The sequence below is a fragment of the Colias croceus genome, chromosome 26 (assembly GCF_905220415.1).
Source record: "Colias croceus chromosome 26, ilColCroc2.1".
Lineage (NCBI taxonomy): Eukaryota > Metazoa > Arthropoda > Insecta > Lepidoptera > Pieridae > Colias > Colias croceus.
The window spans coordinates 6,793,675-6,812,912 of record NC_059562.1 but is presented as its reverse complement, the minus strand read 5'-3'; the positions used below and the strand labels follow the sequence as shown (position 1 = coordinate 6,812,912).

Sequence of the window (19,238 nt, the reverse complement as noted above, 5' to 3'; positions counted from 1 at the left end):
CGCGGACGCGGTCAAATCACTATATTTTTTGAATACGGAACGGATTGAATGATTCTATTTTTTTTTTATTTCAAATGAAAAAAAAAACACTGCGGAGTGCATGACGTAACATGACTAAAAGTTATTCGATAAATTATAATAAATAGAAACCTTAACTTCGATCCTAAATAATAATATGTAAGTATTTACGTTACGAAAGATATTTGTCTGATGAGTCAAACCTCATTAATAATGACTCCTGTTTACCTGAGATAATAATTTTGGATTAAAAATTAAAATAAAATAAATTCACAGCTAACGAAAAATGTAATAATCTTGTAATAATATTATTCTTATTGTATGGCACTATCGAAAGGCACCCTTTTTGAAATTTTGGTACAGATCATTGTACAGATATAATTATTATAATAGGTACTATTCTAGATTTTGTTAATGATAATCTTTGTCACTACTATTATACTAGGTGAGCCATTATGATGCTCTTCGTTTGCAACTCTGCTTTCAATAATGTTTGAGCCTTTGTAATATGGTTGTTTGGAAGAAATTGTCCTCTTGCATTCAACAAACAAGCCCCGACACCTTGTATGTGTGAAAACTTATATTGTATGTATGCAATGTAGACTATTTAAAAAAATAAGTTGGTAAGTTATCTATTATTTGTTTTTTTTTTAATTGACGAAAAATTCAATAGGACCTACCAAGAAGCTTATATCTATTGGGACGTACTATTCAAATTTCTAAACGTGTATTGTATTCCAAAATGACTCGTCGTAACGTTCCATTCTGCAACATAAATTATTTAATTTGTCTGTTTAATTAATTCATTATGATTAAATATTGAAATCAAAATATAGAAATATTTTTTTGGTAATATTTATTTATTAAATAAGTTGTAATAGTATGATATTAATGTTATAACTTTCTAGAAATTGCGTTTCGCTACACGTAATACGTGTGATGTTTAAAAAGTTCCACATAAGCGCTGTCTACTGTCAAATGTGTCAGCCAGAATACGTGGCCCGAAAGTCTCCGTGATTCTTGTGTGTTGTTTATATTTTTTAGGGTGTGAATACGTAAAATTCTAAAGAAAAAGTTGTAAGTATTAATGCTTCAATAATAGAAGCATCCATATTATACTAAAACATTGTTAATTTCCGTTTGGACCACTCATAAAATCGTGTGCAAAAGTGTAACTACAGCTGTCAAATTTTAGGTACCTAACAAAATTTCTTAGTTTTTAAAAATATTATCATTGTAATTGCTAATAATTCATGGCTTTTGACTGATCTTTATTTTTGTTTTTTAATACTCGTATGGGTGTAACATTACAATTTAGTCTATTATCTTTATTTACATCATTTGTCATAAGAACAATCTAATTGGGAGCAAACTCCTCCGATCTGGTTGAACTCTTTAATTAAAGTACTTTTTTTATCAATACTGAGTAACCTTAACGACATTCACAAAGATCATAATGTTTTTAGGTTATTTATTAGCTGTTGTATCATGTATATGTAACATGAATTGTATAAATATGTTACCAAACCATATTTTGCTATATTGCATTGATTTATCCTTAGACAGCTATGTATTAACTATTGATTGAGTGTCTAGTTAAATATAGGACATAGGTAGATACCTAAAATCACAACAATATTACATCAGATGTTTATCAACTTACTATGATAATTTTTACATATATACAGTTATACATCATGAGATCATACTCCCAGATACATTTGTTTTTACTTATTTAGTGCTAGAAACTTTTTCAACTTAGCCTAAGAAATTGAATAAAACACAAAATGATCATTGTGCATATATTTTTCAGGGATTATTTAGTTATAATTACATTGAGTACATGAACAGAATATAGATTGTAATCAAATCCATTAGAAAGTAACTACTGCTTAAAAGTCAACTGTAATATTATGGAATTCATTTTGATATTATGTTTCTGTTTTATTTTAAAGAGTATTAAAAAATAAAACAGAAACATAATATCTACATGAATGCTTTGCCAGCTTGCCTTTCCGACATATCATTTTATACCAATTTATACCAAATTAATACATTAGCATAGCGTAGCAACAAATTCCTAGTTAATTATTTAGTTCATGATAATTGTAAGGTATTTCCAAATCTCCGTTGACATGATTTTTATATTACATGATTATTAAAGAGATGATGATTGAATCGAGTTTCTAATTCTTAAGATATATTAAAACGTTTACTTAAAAAACAGGGACACAGGGACAGATAGCAGTCAACATAAGACATAGACAGAAAAGTCGTAAGAAATACTTTATAGTGATAAAATATTTATGACTTGCGGCAGAAAGGGAAAGTTAGAAAGGCCAAGAACAGAACAGAAAAATTAACAGCTCTAGTTAAGTCAATTGAATGTGTTAATTTAATAATAATAAAATATTATTTATAGGACTTTACCATTGCCTGTCGCAACCAGGCGAAGCAACTGACAACATAATATTAACTATAATGCATGGGCATTCTAATCGTATATAATAGACACCAAACTATATCTATACTAATGTTATAAAGCTGAAGAGTTTGTTTGTTTGTTTGAACATGTTAATCTCAGGAACTGGTCCGATTAGAAAAATTCTTTCGTTGTAAGATAGTCCATTTATCGAGGAAGGCTATAGGTTATATATCATCACGCTAAGAGGAAACCGCGGGGCATAGCTAGTATATATGAATATAGTATTAGCATTAAATAGAGAGAGTAATTAAATCCATTTTCACATTTCACACTCCCGTACACAGAATATTTCAACACATTTTGAATATGAAGGACATTCACTGCAGGCGGAGGTTCTAATGTGTGCAAGAAGGAGATAAATATATATGTATAAGACATATTCATGACATACTGTACTGTACTGTACTGTACTTCACATATAGTATACTTTATGCTCAGATTAATTCAGATAAATTATATTGTTAGTTTTTTTGCATTGTAACAGTGAGTTGAATGATTTTTATGTTTACATTGTTTAATGTTTATGTAAAAAATATCCACAGGAAGTAAACCTTGTCTTTGCTAAAATTTCGTAATTGTTGGTTCACATATAACATAGACATAGGTATTCTTTAGCTATAATTAGATTCATTATTTGTCATGTCATATAAACCTTGAATTAATTCCGATCGAGTATGAATAATTCTTAAAGAAATTCTTATTATATTGACACAATTATTAGGAAAGTAATAACAAATTTCCAAAGAGTAGGTAGGTTCTATTAGTTATTTTTTTTAACCTATGTGACATATTAATTTGCGCTTTCTTTTCAGATAGGCAACAGTGAAGATGATGAATCCACAATACCCGCCCCCCGGGCAGAACAACAACGCACCAAATAATCCCTTAGGCTTTCCTCCTTCCCAAGATTTCAACGGCATGCAAAATGCTAACTTTAGTCAAATGCCACCAAACGGTCCGCCAATGGGTAAAGACGACATGTCACAGAAAATGCAAAACATGAACCTCAATGGTCCACAAGGTTTCAATATTCCTACATCACAACTGCCCCCTGGCCAGTTTCCGCCAAATTTCCCTCCGACATCTAATTTTAATGCACAAGGACCTCCGCAGCAGTTCCCACCTGGTAGACCGGCAAGCAATGCTTCGCAGTTCCCACCTTCGATGGGTGCACCGCCGTCATCCGCTCCGGGTTCTCAATTTAATCAGCCCCAAATGCCACCTACGTCAATGCAACCTCCCAAACCAATGCAGCAAGGCATGCCTCCTTTTGGTCAAGGCCCGCCAACTAGTCAACCCGGCATGAATCAGCAGCAAATGAGACCGCCGGGTCAAGGACCACAAGGTTCTCAAATGCCGCCAGGTCCAGGCTTCCAAAATCGTCAATTACCTAGTCAGGGTCAAAATTTTTCGCAAGCAAATTCCATGCCCGGCTCGCAACAGCCGCCATCGAGTCAACCTGGCTTACAAGGGCCACCTCGACCTGAATCTCAAGGACCTCAACCTAATTTTCCACAAACCGGACAAGGAATGCCACCAAGTAAAGGCGGCTTACCACCTCCACCTGGTTCTCAAGCGCAATCCGGCCAACCTCCACAACAAGGTCATCCAGGCATGCCTCCACAACCTATTACGTCACAACCTAACATGCAACGACAAGGTGGCATGCCACCACAACCAGGCATGCCTCTTCAACAAGCGCAATCACAGTCAGGCATGCCACCGCAACCTGGTATGCCACCACAAACGGCTTATTCGCAAGCTGGAATGCCGCAACAACCAGGCATGCAACCACAACATGGCATGCCGCCACAACCAGGCATGCCGCCACAACCAGGCATGCCGCCACAACCAGGCATGCAACCACAACCTGGCATGCAACAACAACCTGGCATGCAACAACAACCTGGCATGCAACAACAACCTGGCATGCAACAACAACCTGGCATGCAACAACAACCTGGCATGCAACAACAACCTGGCATGCCACCACAACCTGGCATGCAACAACAACCTGGCATGCCACCACAACCTGGCATGCAACAACAACCTGGCATGCCACCACAACCTGGCATGCCACCCCAACCGGGCATGCCACCACAACCGGGCATGCCACTGCAGCCAGGCATGCCACCACAGCCAGGAATGCCTCCACAACCTGGCATGCAACCACAGCAAGGCATGCAACAACAACCTGGCATGCCTCCACAACCTGGCATGCCACCTTCATCGCAATACAATCAGTTCCAATCGGCGCAGCTTCCCGGAATGCCACATATGCCGCCGCCATTGTCGCAACAAAGACAGTATCCCGGACAAAACCAGCCCGGTTATGGAGCGCCGCCCGGACCACCCGGACCACCCACTAACGCTCAATATCCAGGTATGTAGATATATTTTTTACTAATATTACCATAAATACTACTGTACTCATAATTTGTAAAACGTTGCACTCAAAAATATACCAGTTATATTATTTGCGCATTCGAATTTATAGCATTAAAAATAAGATTTTAATCAAAACTTGTGTTTAAATGTAATTGTTTATTAATAAAACATCGTATAATTGCGACGATGGACACAATATTCCGTGGCGTGAATCGTATGACGTAAAATCCTTACTTAATTTGTTTCTAATTTAATTTTTATTGACGGACCTCTGGCCTGAAAGGTCGTGGGTTCGATTCCCACCCAGGGCAAATATTTGTGTGATGTTTGCTCTGTGTTTGGGTGTTAATTATCTATATATTTAAAATTATATACGTATGTTTATTAGCCATCTGGTTTCCATAGAACAAGTGAAAAGCTTAGTATGGGATCAGATCGTGCCGTGTGTAAAAATGTCCTGAAATATTTTTAATTTTTTTTATTTACCTGACGCAGGCATGCCACCGATGCCGCAACAAGGCTACCAACCCAACTCTGGGTACCCCCCACAACAGTTCCCGGGACAACAACCAAGCTATGGACAACAGTTTCAACAGCCGCCGCAGAAACGGCTCGATCCCGATCAAATGCCTAGCCCAGTGAGTTTTCATTTGTAAATCATTATTGATGATGATAAAAATTATTGCTAATTGATGATTGATTGATTGATGATCGATTGATTGATGATTGATTGATTGATGATCGATTGATTGATAAAGGTTGAAATTTTTTTATCAACTAGTTCAAAAACAGTTTCTGGCCTGGCCGTTCATTCCACAATGTTCCCAAATAACAATTCTCTTGTTACATTTTTTAATAATAAGTACTTACATATTCCTTACCTTATTTAATAATTGTGTCCAATTTCAGATTCAAGTAATGGCCGACGATCAACAAAATCGCAGCGGAGTGTTTGTGACGAATGACAAGGGTCTGGTGCCACCGCTAGTGACTACAGACTTCATTGTTGACGATAAGGGAAATGCTAGTAAGTTGTCTGATACTAAAAAATTGTCGAGTGATGTGTATTTGTTTGTTAAAGTAGTTGGAATGCGTTTGTTAGTTTTTGAGTATTAATATATAGATTTAATGCAAATTTTAAGATTTTCAACTGAATGTATCATTATAAAACCTCTTTAACTTGATTAATTATTTCACCATTTCAAAGCTACTTTTTCTTAAATGCTAATTTTTACAGATTTACTAATTTCACTGATTAGTTATTTTAAAACTAGCGGTCCGCCCCGGCTTCGGCCGTAAAAGAAAACATGTTTATGTTTTCTTTCCATAAGAACCATCCTCGTACTTCAAGGAATATAATAAAAAAAGAATTATTGAAATCGGTCCACCCGTTCACGCGTGATGCCGTGACAACGCGAAACGGGTTTCATTTTTATATATATATAGATATATCAAACTTATACCTAAATAATTAATGAAAGATAACATCTGTGTCTGATTCTAACAAGATTTTATTTACAAACTAACACAAAATTTTTGTTTGTCCTCAGGTCCAAGATTTATCCGCAGTTCGATGTATAGTGTGCCCGTCACAGCTGACTTGCTCAAACAGACGGCAATGCCCTTCTGTTTGGTGGTAAGTAATTATAATAATATGTAATTTATTTACGAATTAAATGATTATGAAATTGTAGGATTGAATGAATGAAATTTTATAGAATACTATAAAAACTAGTCTTAGCGTAATGATATTATATAGCTTATAGCCTTCCTCGATAAATGGGCTATCTAAGACCGAAAGAACTTTTCAAGTCGGACCAGTAGTTCCAGAGATTAGCGCGTTCAAACAAACTATTCAGCTTTATAATATTTGAAAATATTTCTTAAAAATCCATGTTCAACTGAGTTGTTTTTAAATCATACTTTTAAAGTAAATTTATAGATTTTCGATTGTGTAAATCTTGTAAGGATCATAATAGTTGCACTAATATCACTATAACTAAGGTTTGAATAGAATTTATGATGCCTGAAATATTGTAAACTTTATTTCAGTAATTGATTAATGTACCACATATTTCTTATATTTTTACTTGTCCAATGTCCATATTTTCATATCTATTCTTACTAATCTATACCTCCAATCCACAGATCGCACCCATGGCGGATACAGTGGGTTCAGAACCCGAACCACCACTAATAGACTTTGCAGCTCTAACCGGCTCAGCCAGTATGGGCCCAGTTAGATGTAGCAGGTGTAAAGCGTACATCTGCCCTAATATGAAGTTTATTGATGCTGGAAGACATTTTAAATGCGCCTTCTGTAAGGCTACCACGGAAGGTGAGTGTCGACCTTGTGGGTATAGTGATAGGGACTATTTTTCAATGTTTTGTTAGGTTATTAAAAGTGAATACGGACCTTATGTTCAGAAAAATAAATCTGTTTTTGAGAATCATGTAAGCTTATCAATAAACGCGAATACGGACCTTGTGTTTATAACAGTTAAGTCAATTTTGTGTTCACTGCCCTAATGCAATTAATTGAATACTATGTTTATACTGTAGTGCTTTTGAAAGGCTACAAATGTAGACGAATTGAACCTTGTTTGCATAATGGTAAGGTCTATTTTTTATCTTCTGTTTCATGTGCATATTGTTTTTATTTCAATCCTTGTGTAACCAATATTATTTTGTTCCAAATTATCAATTTTAACATGTAAAGAGCAATATTTTCACATGACAATATGTTGTTTGCAATATTATGTTCCATGTTGTTTGCACAGGCTAAGATTTTTCTGTAGCAAAACGGCCGCCTTATGTACAAATTTTCTTAGTTTTAATTACTCAAACTCAAACATTTATTTATTGAATAAGAATTCTTCGTGAAGCACTTTTGAATCGTCATTACATATTTTAACATTTACCACCGATACGAAAAGCAGTATCTATGGAGAAGAACCGACAAGAAACTATAGTTCCTCTTTTAAATCATTTTTTTTTATTTAATTGTGTTTTCTGTGTACAATGGACTATAATAAATATTATTTCTAGTACCAATGGAGTACACGCAATACATAAACACAATGCAGCAATACGGACGCGTGCCCGCAGAGATGGCGCTCGGTGCGTACGAGATCGTCGCCACTGAACAGTATTGTCGGGTTAGTATTTATCTGTTTGTTTCTCTGTTGTCTATGTCTAGATGAATATTGATTAACGAATTATTGTTTTATGGATCGAAGTAAGTATACTTAAGAGGTAATGACTTTTCGGGCATAAACTTAATCGAACGAATGTGAAGTCCCATTATATCCCCTAGTGGGGTAAGGGGCAGATGCATTATACATCTGTTTCACTGATCGATTTTCTTTAGGGACAAGTAGGTGATCACCCTTCTGTGTCCTACCAGACCGAGACATTTTTTTTTCTTTGTTCTTGAATCGAACCCAGGACCCCTCGGTCAACCACTGTACCAAGGAGGCGGTCTAATCGAACAAATGCTCTTTGATATTTTTGTTCGTCTGTTTGTCTACAGTGTTTCCTAGAGAAGAAACACTGTATAGAAATGGGTAAAATATCATAAAAAAATGTTGTTGTTTTATTATGATAGAAAATATATACAATTCTAAGGCAACTTCATTTGCCATGAGAACTACCCACTGCTAGACAATTTAATATTTTGCACCAAATAAATAATAACATTGTGTTCCAGAACAACACTTTACCCAAACCGCCAGCGGTTATATTTGTGATCGATGTGTCTTACAATTCGGTGAAGAGCGGCCTCCTGACCACCATCTGTGACAATATCATGGATATTATTGAGGTATGTTTGTTTTTATGTACCCGCAAATACTTTTAATACTATAAGAGGGTAGTCAAAAATATTTTTTTATTAATTACTCAGTAGGCTGGTAAGAAAAGAGTCAATACTGTTTTTTGAGACTGTCTCAAGTTATTTTGTGCTAGGTTAATTGCAATGAAAAACTGTTATAATTGTAAGGTTGTATTTCACTGATTTATTTTTGTAGAAATTTTTTTTAAATATAAATACGAAGAATAAAATGAAATTAAGTATTTTGACCCATTTTTGTTTCATCAAACTATAATTGTAATTTTTGTTCAATTTCTCTGTTTCTTAACTTTGTTTCCTTTTTTGCAGTCGATGCCAAAGGACGAGCAGACGGGTGAATGCAAGACGCGCATCGGTTTCATCACATACAGTTCAACTGTTCATTTTTATAACATTAAAGTAAGACATTTTTATGTATTTTACAGTTTATGATTACGTTATACATTTACGGACTTACTAATAAAATGTTAAATCTACACTAATATTATAAAGAGGAAAACTTTGTTTGTTTGTTTGTTTGATTGTAATGAATAGACTCATAAACTACTGGACCGATTTTAAAAATTCTTTCACCATTCGAAAGCTACATTATCCACGAGTAACATAGGCTATGTTTTATCCCGAAAATCCCACGGGAACGGGAACTATGCGGGTTTTTCTTTGAAAACGCGGGCGAAGCCGCAGGCGGAAAGCTAGTAATGGATAAATTTCTACCATTTTCTACCATAGCTGTGTCCTGCTCTTGCTCACATGAAGCGTCAATCATAAAAACAAGACAGGTTATTGCAATAACTAATCCATTGCATAGCGAATGGCTAACATTTGATTAGTAAGACCGACAGTCTACAGATTCGCTTATTCATAGGATATAATATGATACTAGTGTCAATATTGTTGATTTTCTACTAATAATTATTTAACGAAAAAACGTAAGTTCAACCAAGGCATGAAGTCATCTAAACTTAAATTTCTAGTTTCATTTTGATTTCTATATTAGTAACATAAGTCAATATTTTTAAAGACTAAAGTTAAAATAATGAGAAAAACAAAGGTGGGTACTTGTAAAAAAATACATAATATGTGATCTATGCCCCAAGGAATCGCTAGCTGCCCCACAAATGCTCTCCGTGGGCGACGTGGGCGACATGTTCGTGCCCCTGCTGGAGGGACTGCTGGCTCCAGCAGCTCCCACACCAGTCATCAAGACACTCCTGGAACAGCTGCCCATCATCTTCGCTGATACGAAGACCACGGAGATCACGCTGTTACCAGCTGTACAGGTGAGCTGGTCTATCCATTGTCTTAAATTAGATTAAAATTAAATTAAATTCCTATAACCTTATTGTCTGGCTTGAGTTACCATAATATTTATTTTATTTATTTATTTATTAATACTTTATTGCTCTTAAAAATTACAAATTGAGACTTAATCTAGGATACATTGTAACAAACGGCGGCCTTATCGCTAAATAGCGATTTCTTCCAGACAACCGGTTGTACATAGAGAAATTAAATAAAGGATAGGAGTAGGGCAGAGCATAAATAAATATATGAACAAAAATAAAAAGAAGAAGAGTTATAAAAAATGATATAAAATAAAAACAGCATAATATACAAGCCACAAAAATTAAGAGATTAAATAATATACATACACACAAATACACATAATATTATATTGAATTGTAGATACCCAATAAGTGTTATGTTTTTTAAGCAATAATATGTCCTAAAGCTATGAAATCTCGATTCAAACAGAGGATAACCCATTTTACACATCACCAACAAATAAATTACATAAATTAAAACAGTTTTATTGCACTAAAAAACTCCACTTACGAAACTTACACATACTTAGATGTCACTTATAAAAATTGTCTAAAAACCACCCTGCACCGTTAATTTTCTTCCATAACCCAGACAACACTACACTTTATTTATTTTTTTAATAAATTTCTAATCTTCTATAATCCAGGCGGGTCTAGAAGCACTGAAAGCGGCGGACACCAGCGGCCAGCTGCTCGTCTTCCACACCTCACTGCCAACTTACAATGCACCCGGAAAACTCATTAATAGGGAGGACAGGAAATTACTGGGAACCGATAAGGAGAAGCAGATTTTGGGTGAGATTTTTTTTGCTTTTTGGGTTTTTTAAGAAAAATAATTAAAGGTTAAATCTATCTAGTTGTATTATTTACGTACAATAATTGTCTGAGGCAAAACTCTACATATGCGTCTTTTAGGCCGTTTTTAGATTTTTTTTTAATTACATATTTGTAAAGCATTATAATGCTGTTAAACCAAATCTTAGTCTTATTGAATCAATGATAAATAAATAAACTCGCAATGACAAGCAAAACTCTGCCTATGTATTTATTAGGCAGAGTTTTGTAAAGTCCGTTACAATAGATTTAGAGCATTACTGCTAGAAATAAGTTGGTGATTTTAATGAATGTTTCATTAGTGACTGCTGTACGATTTTTTTTTATCCAAGCTATATATCGTTTATTAAGCTCATTCGTGAATAATAATGCAAATAATGAAAATTATTAAAAAAATAAACATATTTTACAAGCTACTTGCCACTCGTCCCGTCTCCACCCCTGTTGCCCTGTGATAGGAAACAAAATAAAATATCGCCTATGTTAATTCCTATTTTTTTTTAATTATTAAAATCGGTCCAATACTTTTGTAGTCTATTCAATTTTGTATTGAATTAAATAAATAACTAAAGAAATCTTTCCTCTTTATAATAGTAGATGACGTATTAACATTTTCTTACCCTACCCGTAGCCCCACAAACAACAGCGTACAACGAGCTTGGCCAAGCGTGTTCCGCTGCGGGTGTGTGCGTGCAGCTGTTCGTGTGTAACAACGCGTATGTGGACGCGGCCACTATTGGCCAATTAGCCAGGTTAACTGGCGGACAGATGCACAAGTATACTTACTTTACGGTAAGTGAAAGTGAGCTGCATAAGTACAGTTAGCGTAAGTTTATTAAAATGCAAATATCATCAAGGAATTGTGTTATATCTACGTTGAAAAATTATGAAAACAATTAAAAAGTATATTCTTTTTTGATAATTCTTACTAACTAGAGATAGACCAACTATAACAAAAGGCGACATGCTAAAGTTAAGTTTTGACCAAGAGAAAAACAGAATAGAAAGAATAGAATAGAATAGAATAGAATAGTTTTGACCAAGAGAAAAACAGCTGTACTTTCTCCATTTATTTCTATACTATATTTTATTGATCTATATTCTATACCATGCTTTTCCATCTCCAAAATAAACATTTCGGTATCAAAACAGGCGGAACTAGACGGCCCGCGTCTCGTATGGGACGTGCGTCGAGTGCTAACACGCAACACGGCGCACGACGCTGTGATGCGCGTGCGCACGTCCACAGGAGTACGGGCTACCGACTTTTATGGACACTTCTTCATGTCCAACACTACGGATGTCGAGCTGGCTGCTATTGGTGAGTGTGGGTCATGAAAGGGCAAAAAAGAGTGTGTCAGAAGTAAAACTTCTTTGGCAAGATTCAAAGATACAAAAATCGTCGCTTTATGCCTTGATGTGACGGTATTGCCATGACGCGACCTTGAAAATTTACTCTCAACGCGCCTAAAGAAGTTTCATTTCAAAAATGGAAGTTTCAATTTTGTGATAGTATAGTGTAGGCTTCATAATCTCATAGTTGAAAAAAAAAAGTGTAAAAATTTTGAACGGTTAGATTCAAATCATTGTGAATTGAAACAAAAATAAACACTACTCTACTATTACCATTTAGCGCAATCTCACAACGTATTTCATAAGCTTGAAAGCGTAACGTAATGAACTTTAGATCTTACTCTATCGTACTACCAGATTGCAGTAAAACATTCAGGTGTTAACATTTCTTGTACAGGATGACTTTGTATATAATCCTATCATGTTATCTATTATACAAAATTTTCTCCTTCATAAAGCGTGAATGCTATAAAAATAAACTATGACATGATTCCTTACAAAAGATGACTGGAATTTACTGTATCCTACTACCAGATTCCACTAAACCGTCACTTGTACTAAAATCGAACAATTAAGTATTAACATAATATGAAGTAAAAGCCGACTTTCCATTTCAATCTCTTTCTCTTCCGCTTAATCATAAATTAAAACTTCACCCACAAGATGACTTTGCATCCTAAACTCTTCACAAACAAATTCTTGCCTAGATGACTTTATATCCTTTAACTATTCACCAACAAAATTATCATTTCATTTAATATGTAGATTCATAGCATTCAAATGTTTTATATAAATTCGAAAGACAGGGTTCGAATCCCGCCTCGTGATTTTTTTATTCTTTAAAATTTTAAACTTTTTCATTTCGTTTCCAGACTCGGACAAAGCGATAGGCGTAGAAATAAAACACGACGACAAGCTAACAGGCGAAGATGGCGTGTACATACAAGCTGCACTACTTTACACGCATCGTTCTGGCTCCCGACGCCTGCGTGTCATCAACCTGGCGCTGGCGGTGGCCCATCAGCTCGCGGATGTTTATAGGGCTGCGGAGTTGGACACAATGGTCAACTTCTTGACGAAACAAGGTGGGTAGTTCTTAGAAGATTTCGTTCATTATTGCATTAACTCTAAATTCACATGAAATTTTTTCCACAATTCTATTACAATATCACCCCTATTCCTACATATCTAAAGTCCATAATCCCCGTAGCGGTATGGGCGCTCCGCGAAGCAACGCCCCGCGCAGTGCGCGAAGGCCTGACGGCTCGGTGCGCGCGGTCGCTCGCCGCGTACCGGCGGCACTGCGCCTCGCCCTCCTCCGCCGGACAGCTCGTGCTGCCCGAGTCCATGAAGCTGCTGCCGCTGTACACCAGCTGTCTGCTGAGATCTGACGCTGTGGCGGGAGGTGAGCAAGTGAAATTAATAATAAATGATACTATTTAGGCCCACTGCGTAAAGCTTTAGCTGGCTGCTGCGGTCTGATGCCGTGGCGGGGGGTAGTTGACAGAATTAAACTGATATACCTTCGGGATCCGGCTCGAAGGATCAAAGTTTTGTGAACTGACTCGAAGGATTAACTTTTCTTGATCTTTGTTTTTCTAGCTAAGTGACATTACTGTTTTTGTTGTTAGTTTTGCACTTTGCTGTTGCTGCTTTATGTACTTTGTTGTTTTGTCATAATTGTAACTTCCCTTAGGCCCGGACCTGACGTGCGACGACCGGTCGTGCGCGATGTACCGCGCGCTGGTCGCGGACGTGTGCTCGTCGGTCGTGTACACGTACCCGCGCCTGCTGCCGCTGCACGCGCTGCCCGAGCGGCCCGCGCCGCTGCGCGCCACTGTGGACAAGCTGGCCGAGCGCGGCGTGTACCTGCTGGGTGAGTGGGGGGGGGGGGGTACAGCACGCGCTGCCCGAGCGGCCCGCGCCGCTGCGCGCCACTGTGGACAAGCTGGCCGAGCGCGGCGTGTACCTGCTGGGGGAGTGGGGGGCGGGGGGGGGGGCCACAGCACGCGCCGCTGCGCGCCACTGTGGACAAGCTGGCCGAGCGCGGCGTGTACCTGCTGGGTGAGTGGGGGGCGGGGGGGGGGGGGACACAGCACGCGCCGCTGCGCGCCACTGTGGACAAGCTGGCCGAGCGCGGCGTGTACCTGCTGGGTGAGTGGGGGGGGGGGGGCACAGCACGCGCCGCTGCGCGCCACTGTGGACAAGCTGGCCGAGCGCGGCGTGTACCTGCTGGGTGAGTGGGGGGCGGGGGGGGGGGGAGCTCTGCCCGAGCGGTAATATGTGACGTCACGGGATCCGGCTCGAAGGATCAATTAAAAAAGGGCACAGCACGCGCTACCCGAGCGGGAATATATGACGTCACAGGATCCGGCTCGAAGGATCAATTTAATAAGAGCGTGTGTGCCGAATACATGTGTCAGAAGTGAAACTTCTTTGGCAAGATTCAAAGACACCAAAATCGTCGCCATGACGTGACGATATTGCCACGACGCGACATTGAAATTTTACTCAACGTGCCTTAAGAAGTTTCACTTCAAAAATAAACGCACACTCGCATTTGTATGCATCACACAAACTGAATTTAATAAATTCAAAAATGAAAATTGATAGGTTGTGTATCCCAATAAAACACAAGAAAACAAAATATTAATTTAAATGAATTATCTGTCACGCAGAGAACGGCGTGCACATGTTAATCTGGATCGGCTCGCAAGCGTGCCCGGAGTTCGTGCGCGACGTGTTCGGCGAGCGGCTCGACGCACAAGTCTGCGAGCTTCCCGAACGGGATAATGAGAGAAGTCGCGCTGCAAGGGAGCTAGTGCAGAGTGCTAGGGAGCTCCGCAGGAGTGCTATGCGGGTAAGTGGGTGGATCAAAAGAGGAGGAGGATGACACTTTGTACAAGCATTTTTATCGGATTTCCTATATTTCTTATTGATGGCACTTCTTTTTTACTACTTTCCTGAGATTTTTTTATATAGCTAAATATTATTGCCAAATAATGTAGTTTTAAGCATGTGATGTCTGCAAATAACTTTCGCACGTACACTACTAACTAATGCACGCATTCCCGTACGCAAAATTTATTCTACACGCCGCACCTGCCGCCCCTACACACGCTGCATATGCCACAGGCTGTATATTTCACAAAGTGACATGACAAACTTCATAATATGACATAAACTGCACACTACATTTGCAACACACTGTGTATGCCACACACTGCATATTATGTCATACGCTGCATATAACATATACTGTACAGTTGTACACTGCATATGCAACACGCTGCGTATGCCACACACTGCATATGGCATATACTGTACATTGCATATGCCACACGTTGCATATGCCACACACTGCATATGGCATATACTGTACATTGCATATGCCACACGCTGCATATGCCACACACCGCATATGCCACACACCGCATATGCCACACGCCGCATATGCCACATGCCGCTTGTGCCTCAAGTGCCGCTCCTGCGCCTCAGGTAGAGCTAGTGCGGCAGTCGGACCGCAGCGAGGCGCAGTTCCGCAAGCTGCTGGCGGAAGACGCCGGCACCGACGGCTCCCTCTCGTACATCGACTATCTGATGGAAACGCACAAGAGGGTGCAGAAGCTGATGTAGGTCTGGTTTAGGGGTTAGAGGGGTTGGGTTCTTATGTTGTGGGTTTGGTCATTGGCTAAATTGGTAACTTCGGTTTCTGGAGTGTGGGAAGTTAAAAAAGATGTGGGTAGTTGTGAATCTTTTGGGACATGAAGGGAGAATTTGTTGGCTTTTTACGCTGGTAGCTTTCTCCAAAATGTTTTGCGCATTTTCTTTGCCTAATTGAATTTTGGGAATTTCATATTCGGGATCATTTTACTTTACTATAAAAGTGAATAGTGTAATTCTGGCGTTTTTTGTGCTATGTTTATAAATTTTGGTCAGTTTTATTAGAGAGTTGGGACGTTTGCTTTCGGGAGAGATTTGCAGAGGAATCTTGGGAGCTTTACAAGTTCATCACCATCATTTTTATAGCTTTTGAGTTCGTTTTAACCAGGATAAGGTTCGATAATGGGGTCAATAAATGTGAATCAACGTGTTCATTGCAGAAATAACATCTCATAACTATTTACTTACACTCATTAATTGCCCACGCTTGGCATTAAAAATGTTATAAATTACCACTTTTCAATGCTAACTAGTCCATATCATGTCACTTTGTATTTATTCGAATAACACTTTAAATTCTCACCATCGCATATTCATTGTGTGTACTCATTGCTTGAAAATAAATTATTATTAATGTAATGCTTAAAACAAAAATGTTCTAATGCATTTAATAGCCACAGTTATATGTATGTCCTTTATTGTATACTTATACTTCTTAAAATCTTGAATAGAAATATCTGTATTATTTTCTTGTATTTGATATAACGCAAACATTATCACAGTAACGATCTTAGGGGCTGTCCATTAATCACGTGAGGCTCAAAAGAGGGGGAGGGGGTCCATCAAAAAATCACGAAATATCACCAGGGGGAGGGGGGGTAAAGTAATATATCATTACAGTATTTATTTTTAGTCAAACGCGTACAACTTTTTCGCATTTCTTTCATTATTTTTATGTCATTCAAAAACAAACTGTAATCTTTCTGTCTACCTCTGAACGTTTATTACAGTAGCCTTTAATTTTCTATAATAACATTAGATGATACTTATACCAGTATTTTTTTATAAATAAAAAATAGATTCTTTGCAGGTACGAAAAAATAGACGTGATATAGGGGGGAGGGGGGAGGGGTAGTCTTAAACCTCACCACGTATCACCAAGGGGGAGGGGGGATCAAAAAATGCCAAAAAAAAAAACACGTGATTAATGGACGGCCCCTTACTAATAACCTACTACACATTCGCTATGCAATGGATTAGTATATAATTAGTATATGATTGACGTTTCATGTGAACAAGAGCAGGACACAGCTATGGTAGAAAATGGTTGAAATTTATCCATTGTTTAACTTCTTATTAGTAAGGCCGTAAGAAAATAAAGTTAACACTGTTTTCACATATCTGTTCTAATAAACTACAGACCTAACGATTTTCAAAATACCCATCTCCTATCTAACTATAATAAAATTTCCACCATTTCAGCTAACAATAATGCGCCAACACGACAAGCTCGAAGCCGTGTTACGTCACTTCCTCGTGGAGGACCGCGGCGTGGACGGCAGCTCCAGCTATGTGGACTATCTGTGTCATATACATAAGGAAATACGCAACTTGCTATAGCGGTAAAACTTGTAAAAGTAAACAATTTTATTACAGATTTTTTATTTTTTATTTTGAGGGTACTTGCTAAGAAAATGTTGGGGGTAGTTGATGATTTAGTATACCTTCACCCGATTTAAACTGTGACGGTAGTTGTTAATACAGTATGTCAGCGTATCGAATATAAAACATAGTGGGAGTGGTTATTTTTGTTGGAAATTTAATTATTTTACCCTCAATATATTTAAATATTTTCCTCCCCCCGTTTTTAATTTTAAAAGCGTACTTTCTCAATTTGTCAAATGTTTCTACTTAAATAAACAAAATAGGTGTTTCTATAAAGCCCTACTTTCAAGACTTATTTGCGTTCGTAATTTTAATAATAAAAAGGTTGATGTAAAGGTGCGTTGCGACTATGAAATTCATTAGGGGATCATTTTTAAGACCCTCAGAAAATATTTTGACTCTAATTATTATAGCGTCAATAATATAATAAAACAATAGGTTATTTCAGGGGTACTTTCTCTGACTCTAAATAAACTTTATAAAGAAATTTAGGGTTCCGTAAGTCTGTTTTGACTCCGTGTGTGTAATACGCTCGGATATAAATAATATGTAAGGCCATAAACTCGAAAATTGCGATTAACGAAAAAACGATTTTTCCATTAAACTCTTGATATTAGACTTTTAAATTGTAATTCATAATATATTTTTCGTTTAGTGGAAAAATCTTTGTGCTATGTAATGATTTTTTTTTCATATAATTTAAACAGTATGGAAAATATGTATTTTTTTATTTTGTCATTTCAATGGAAGCAACCGATCAATTATAATGTGTGATCGTGATCTTATGTTAGAAATAAATATTATATTCAAAATAAAGGCTTGTTCACACTATTTTTGTATTGTAGTATATATTATGGATAATAAAATCTTGACATAATTATTATCTTGTCTGGTTACATTTTACTTACAAAACAGACAAATGCTAAAAATCTTCAAATATTCTTCAATGATATAATCTACTTTTGAACTTTGTTGTTTTTAACTTTTCAATAATACAAACAAATAGTGTGTTCAAGCCTTTAAATGTTACTAACTGTATTTTAATTGTATTATTAAGGGAGATTGATAAATTATAGCGCTGTTCTTGTAAATAATATAATAATTGGATAGAAATTGTGTGGATTAAATCGAGTCAGGTGTTTATGTTGGTTGTAATTTTTGACTAATACCACATAAATTATATTAACAGAAATATACACTAGAAATTATACTATATATTATATGAAATAATCTTTGTTCTTGGAGAAAATTGTCTCAAATAATAAGTAGAGACAAACATTATGTCATGTAATTCATTCAACGTAAACACCTGACCCAAAGAATATTATTTTAGAATTTTAGCCTTATTACACATGAATTTAAAATACAATATAATTAAAAACAAATAAAATATCCCTTTGTATTAATTTCAAGTGTAATAAACTAATAATAATGAATGCATAAACCACATTATTTTGTAATGTCAATTTTTGTATCGATACAATTGTATTACAATGTGCACTGGACCTTATCGTGATGTCAAATGTATTTAGTGTAGAGTTATTCAATTATATTAGGTGTAAAGTATGATTGGAGTGTAAATAAATATTGGCAATATGTTATTTGGTGTTTTATTTTATTTTCCTATTTATTTCATGATTTAATACCGTTATAAATA

General features: G+C 36.8%; 1 protein-coding gene across 4 annotated transcripts; it reads left to right on the top strand.

Moving 5' to 3' along the window:
• The first annotated feature begins 991 nt into the window (after positions 1 to 991).
• Positions 992 to 19,182, top strand: LOC123703581 (protein transport protein Sec24C). Of its 4 annotated transcripts, XM_045651667.1 has the most exons (19): positions 992 to 1,095; positions 3,316 to 4,886; positions 5,387 to 5,529; positions 5,801 to 5,918; positions 6,442 to 6,527; positions 7,040 to 7,229; positions 7,940 to 8,049; positions 8,601 to 8,714; positions 9,051 to 9,140; positions 9,839 to 10,021; positions 10,714 to 10,861; positions 11,532 to 11,692; positions 12,053 to 12,221; positions 13,126 to 13,338; positions 13,464 to 13,658; positions 13,950 to 14,129; positions 14,932 to 15,113; positions 15,752 to 15,885; positions 17,399 to 17,511. In XM_045651667.1, exons 2-19 carry the CDS (start codon positions 3,332 to 3,334, stop codon positions 17,400 to 17,402), a joined length of 3,975 nt encoding a protein of 1,324 aa, XP_045507623.1. In that variant the 5' UTR covers positions 992 to 1,095; positions 3,316 to 3,331; the 3' UTR covers positions 17,403 to 17,511. The 4 variants fall into 4 exon arrangements, with proteins under 4 accessions (XP_045507623.1, XP_045507621.1, XP_045507625.1 ...); XM_045651665.1 differs by lacking the exon at positions 15,752 to 15,885 and having other exon boundaries at positions 17,399 to 19,182; XM_045651669.1 differs by lacking the exon at positions 17,399 to 17,511 and having other exon boundaries at positions 15,752 to 15,889.
• The last annotated feature ends 56 nt before the right edge of the window (positions 19,183 to 19,238 follow it).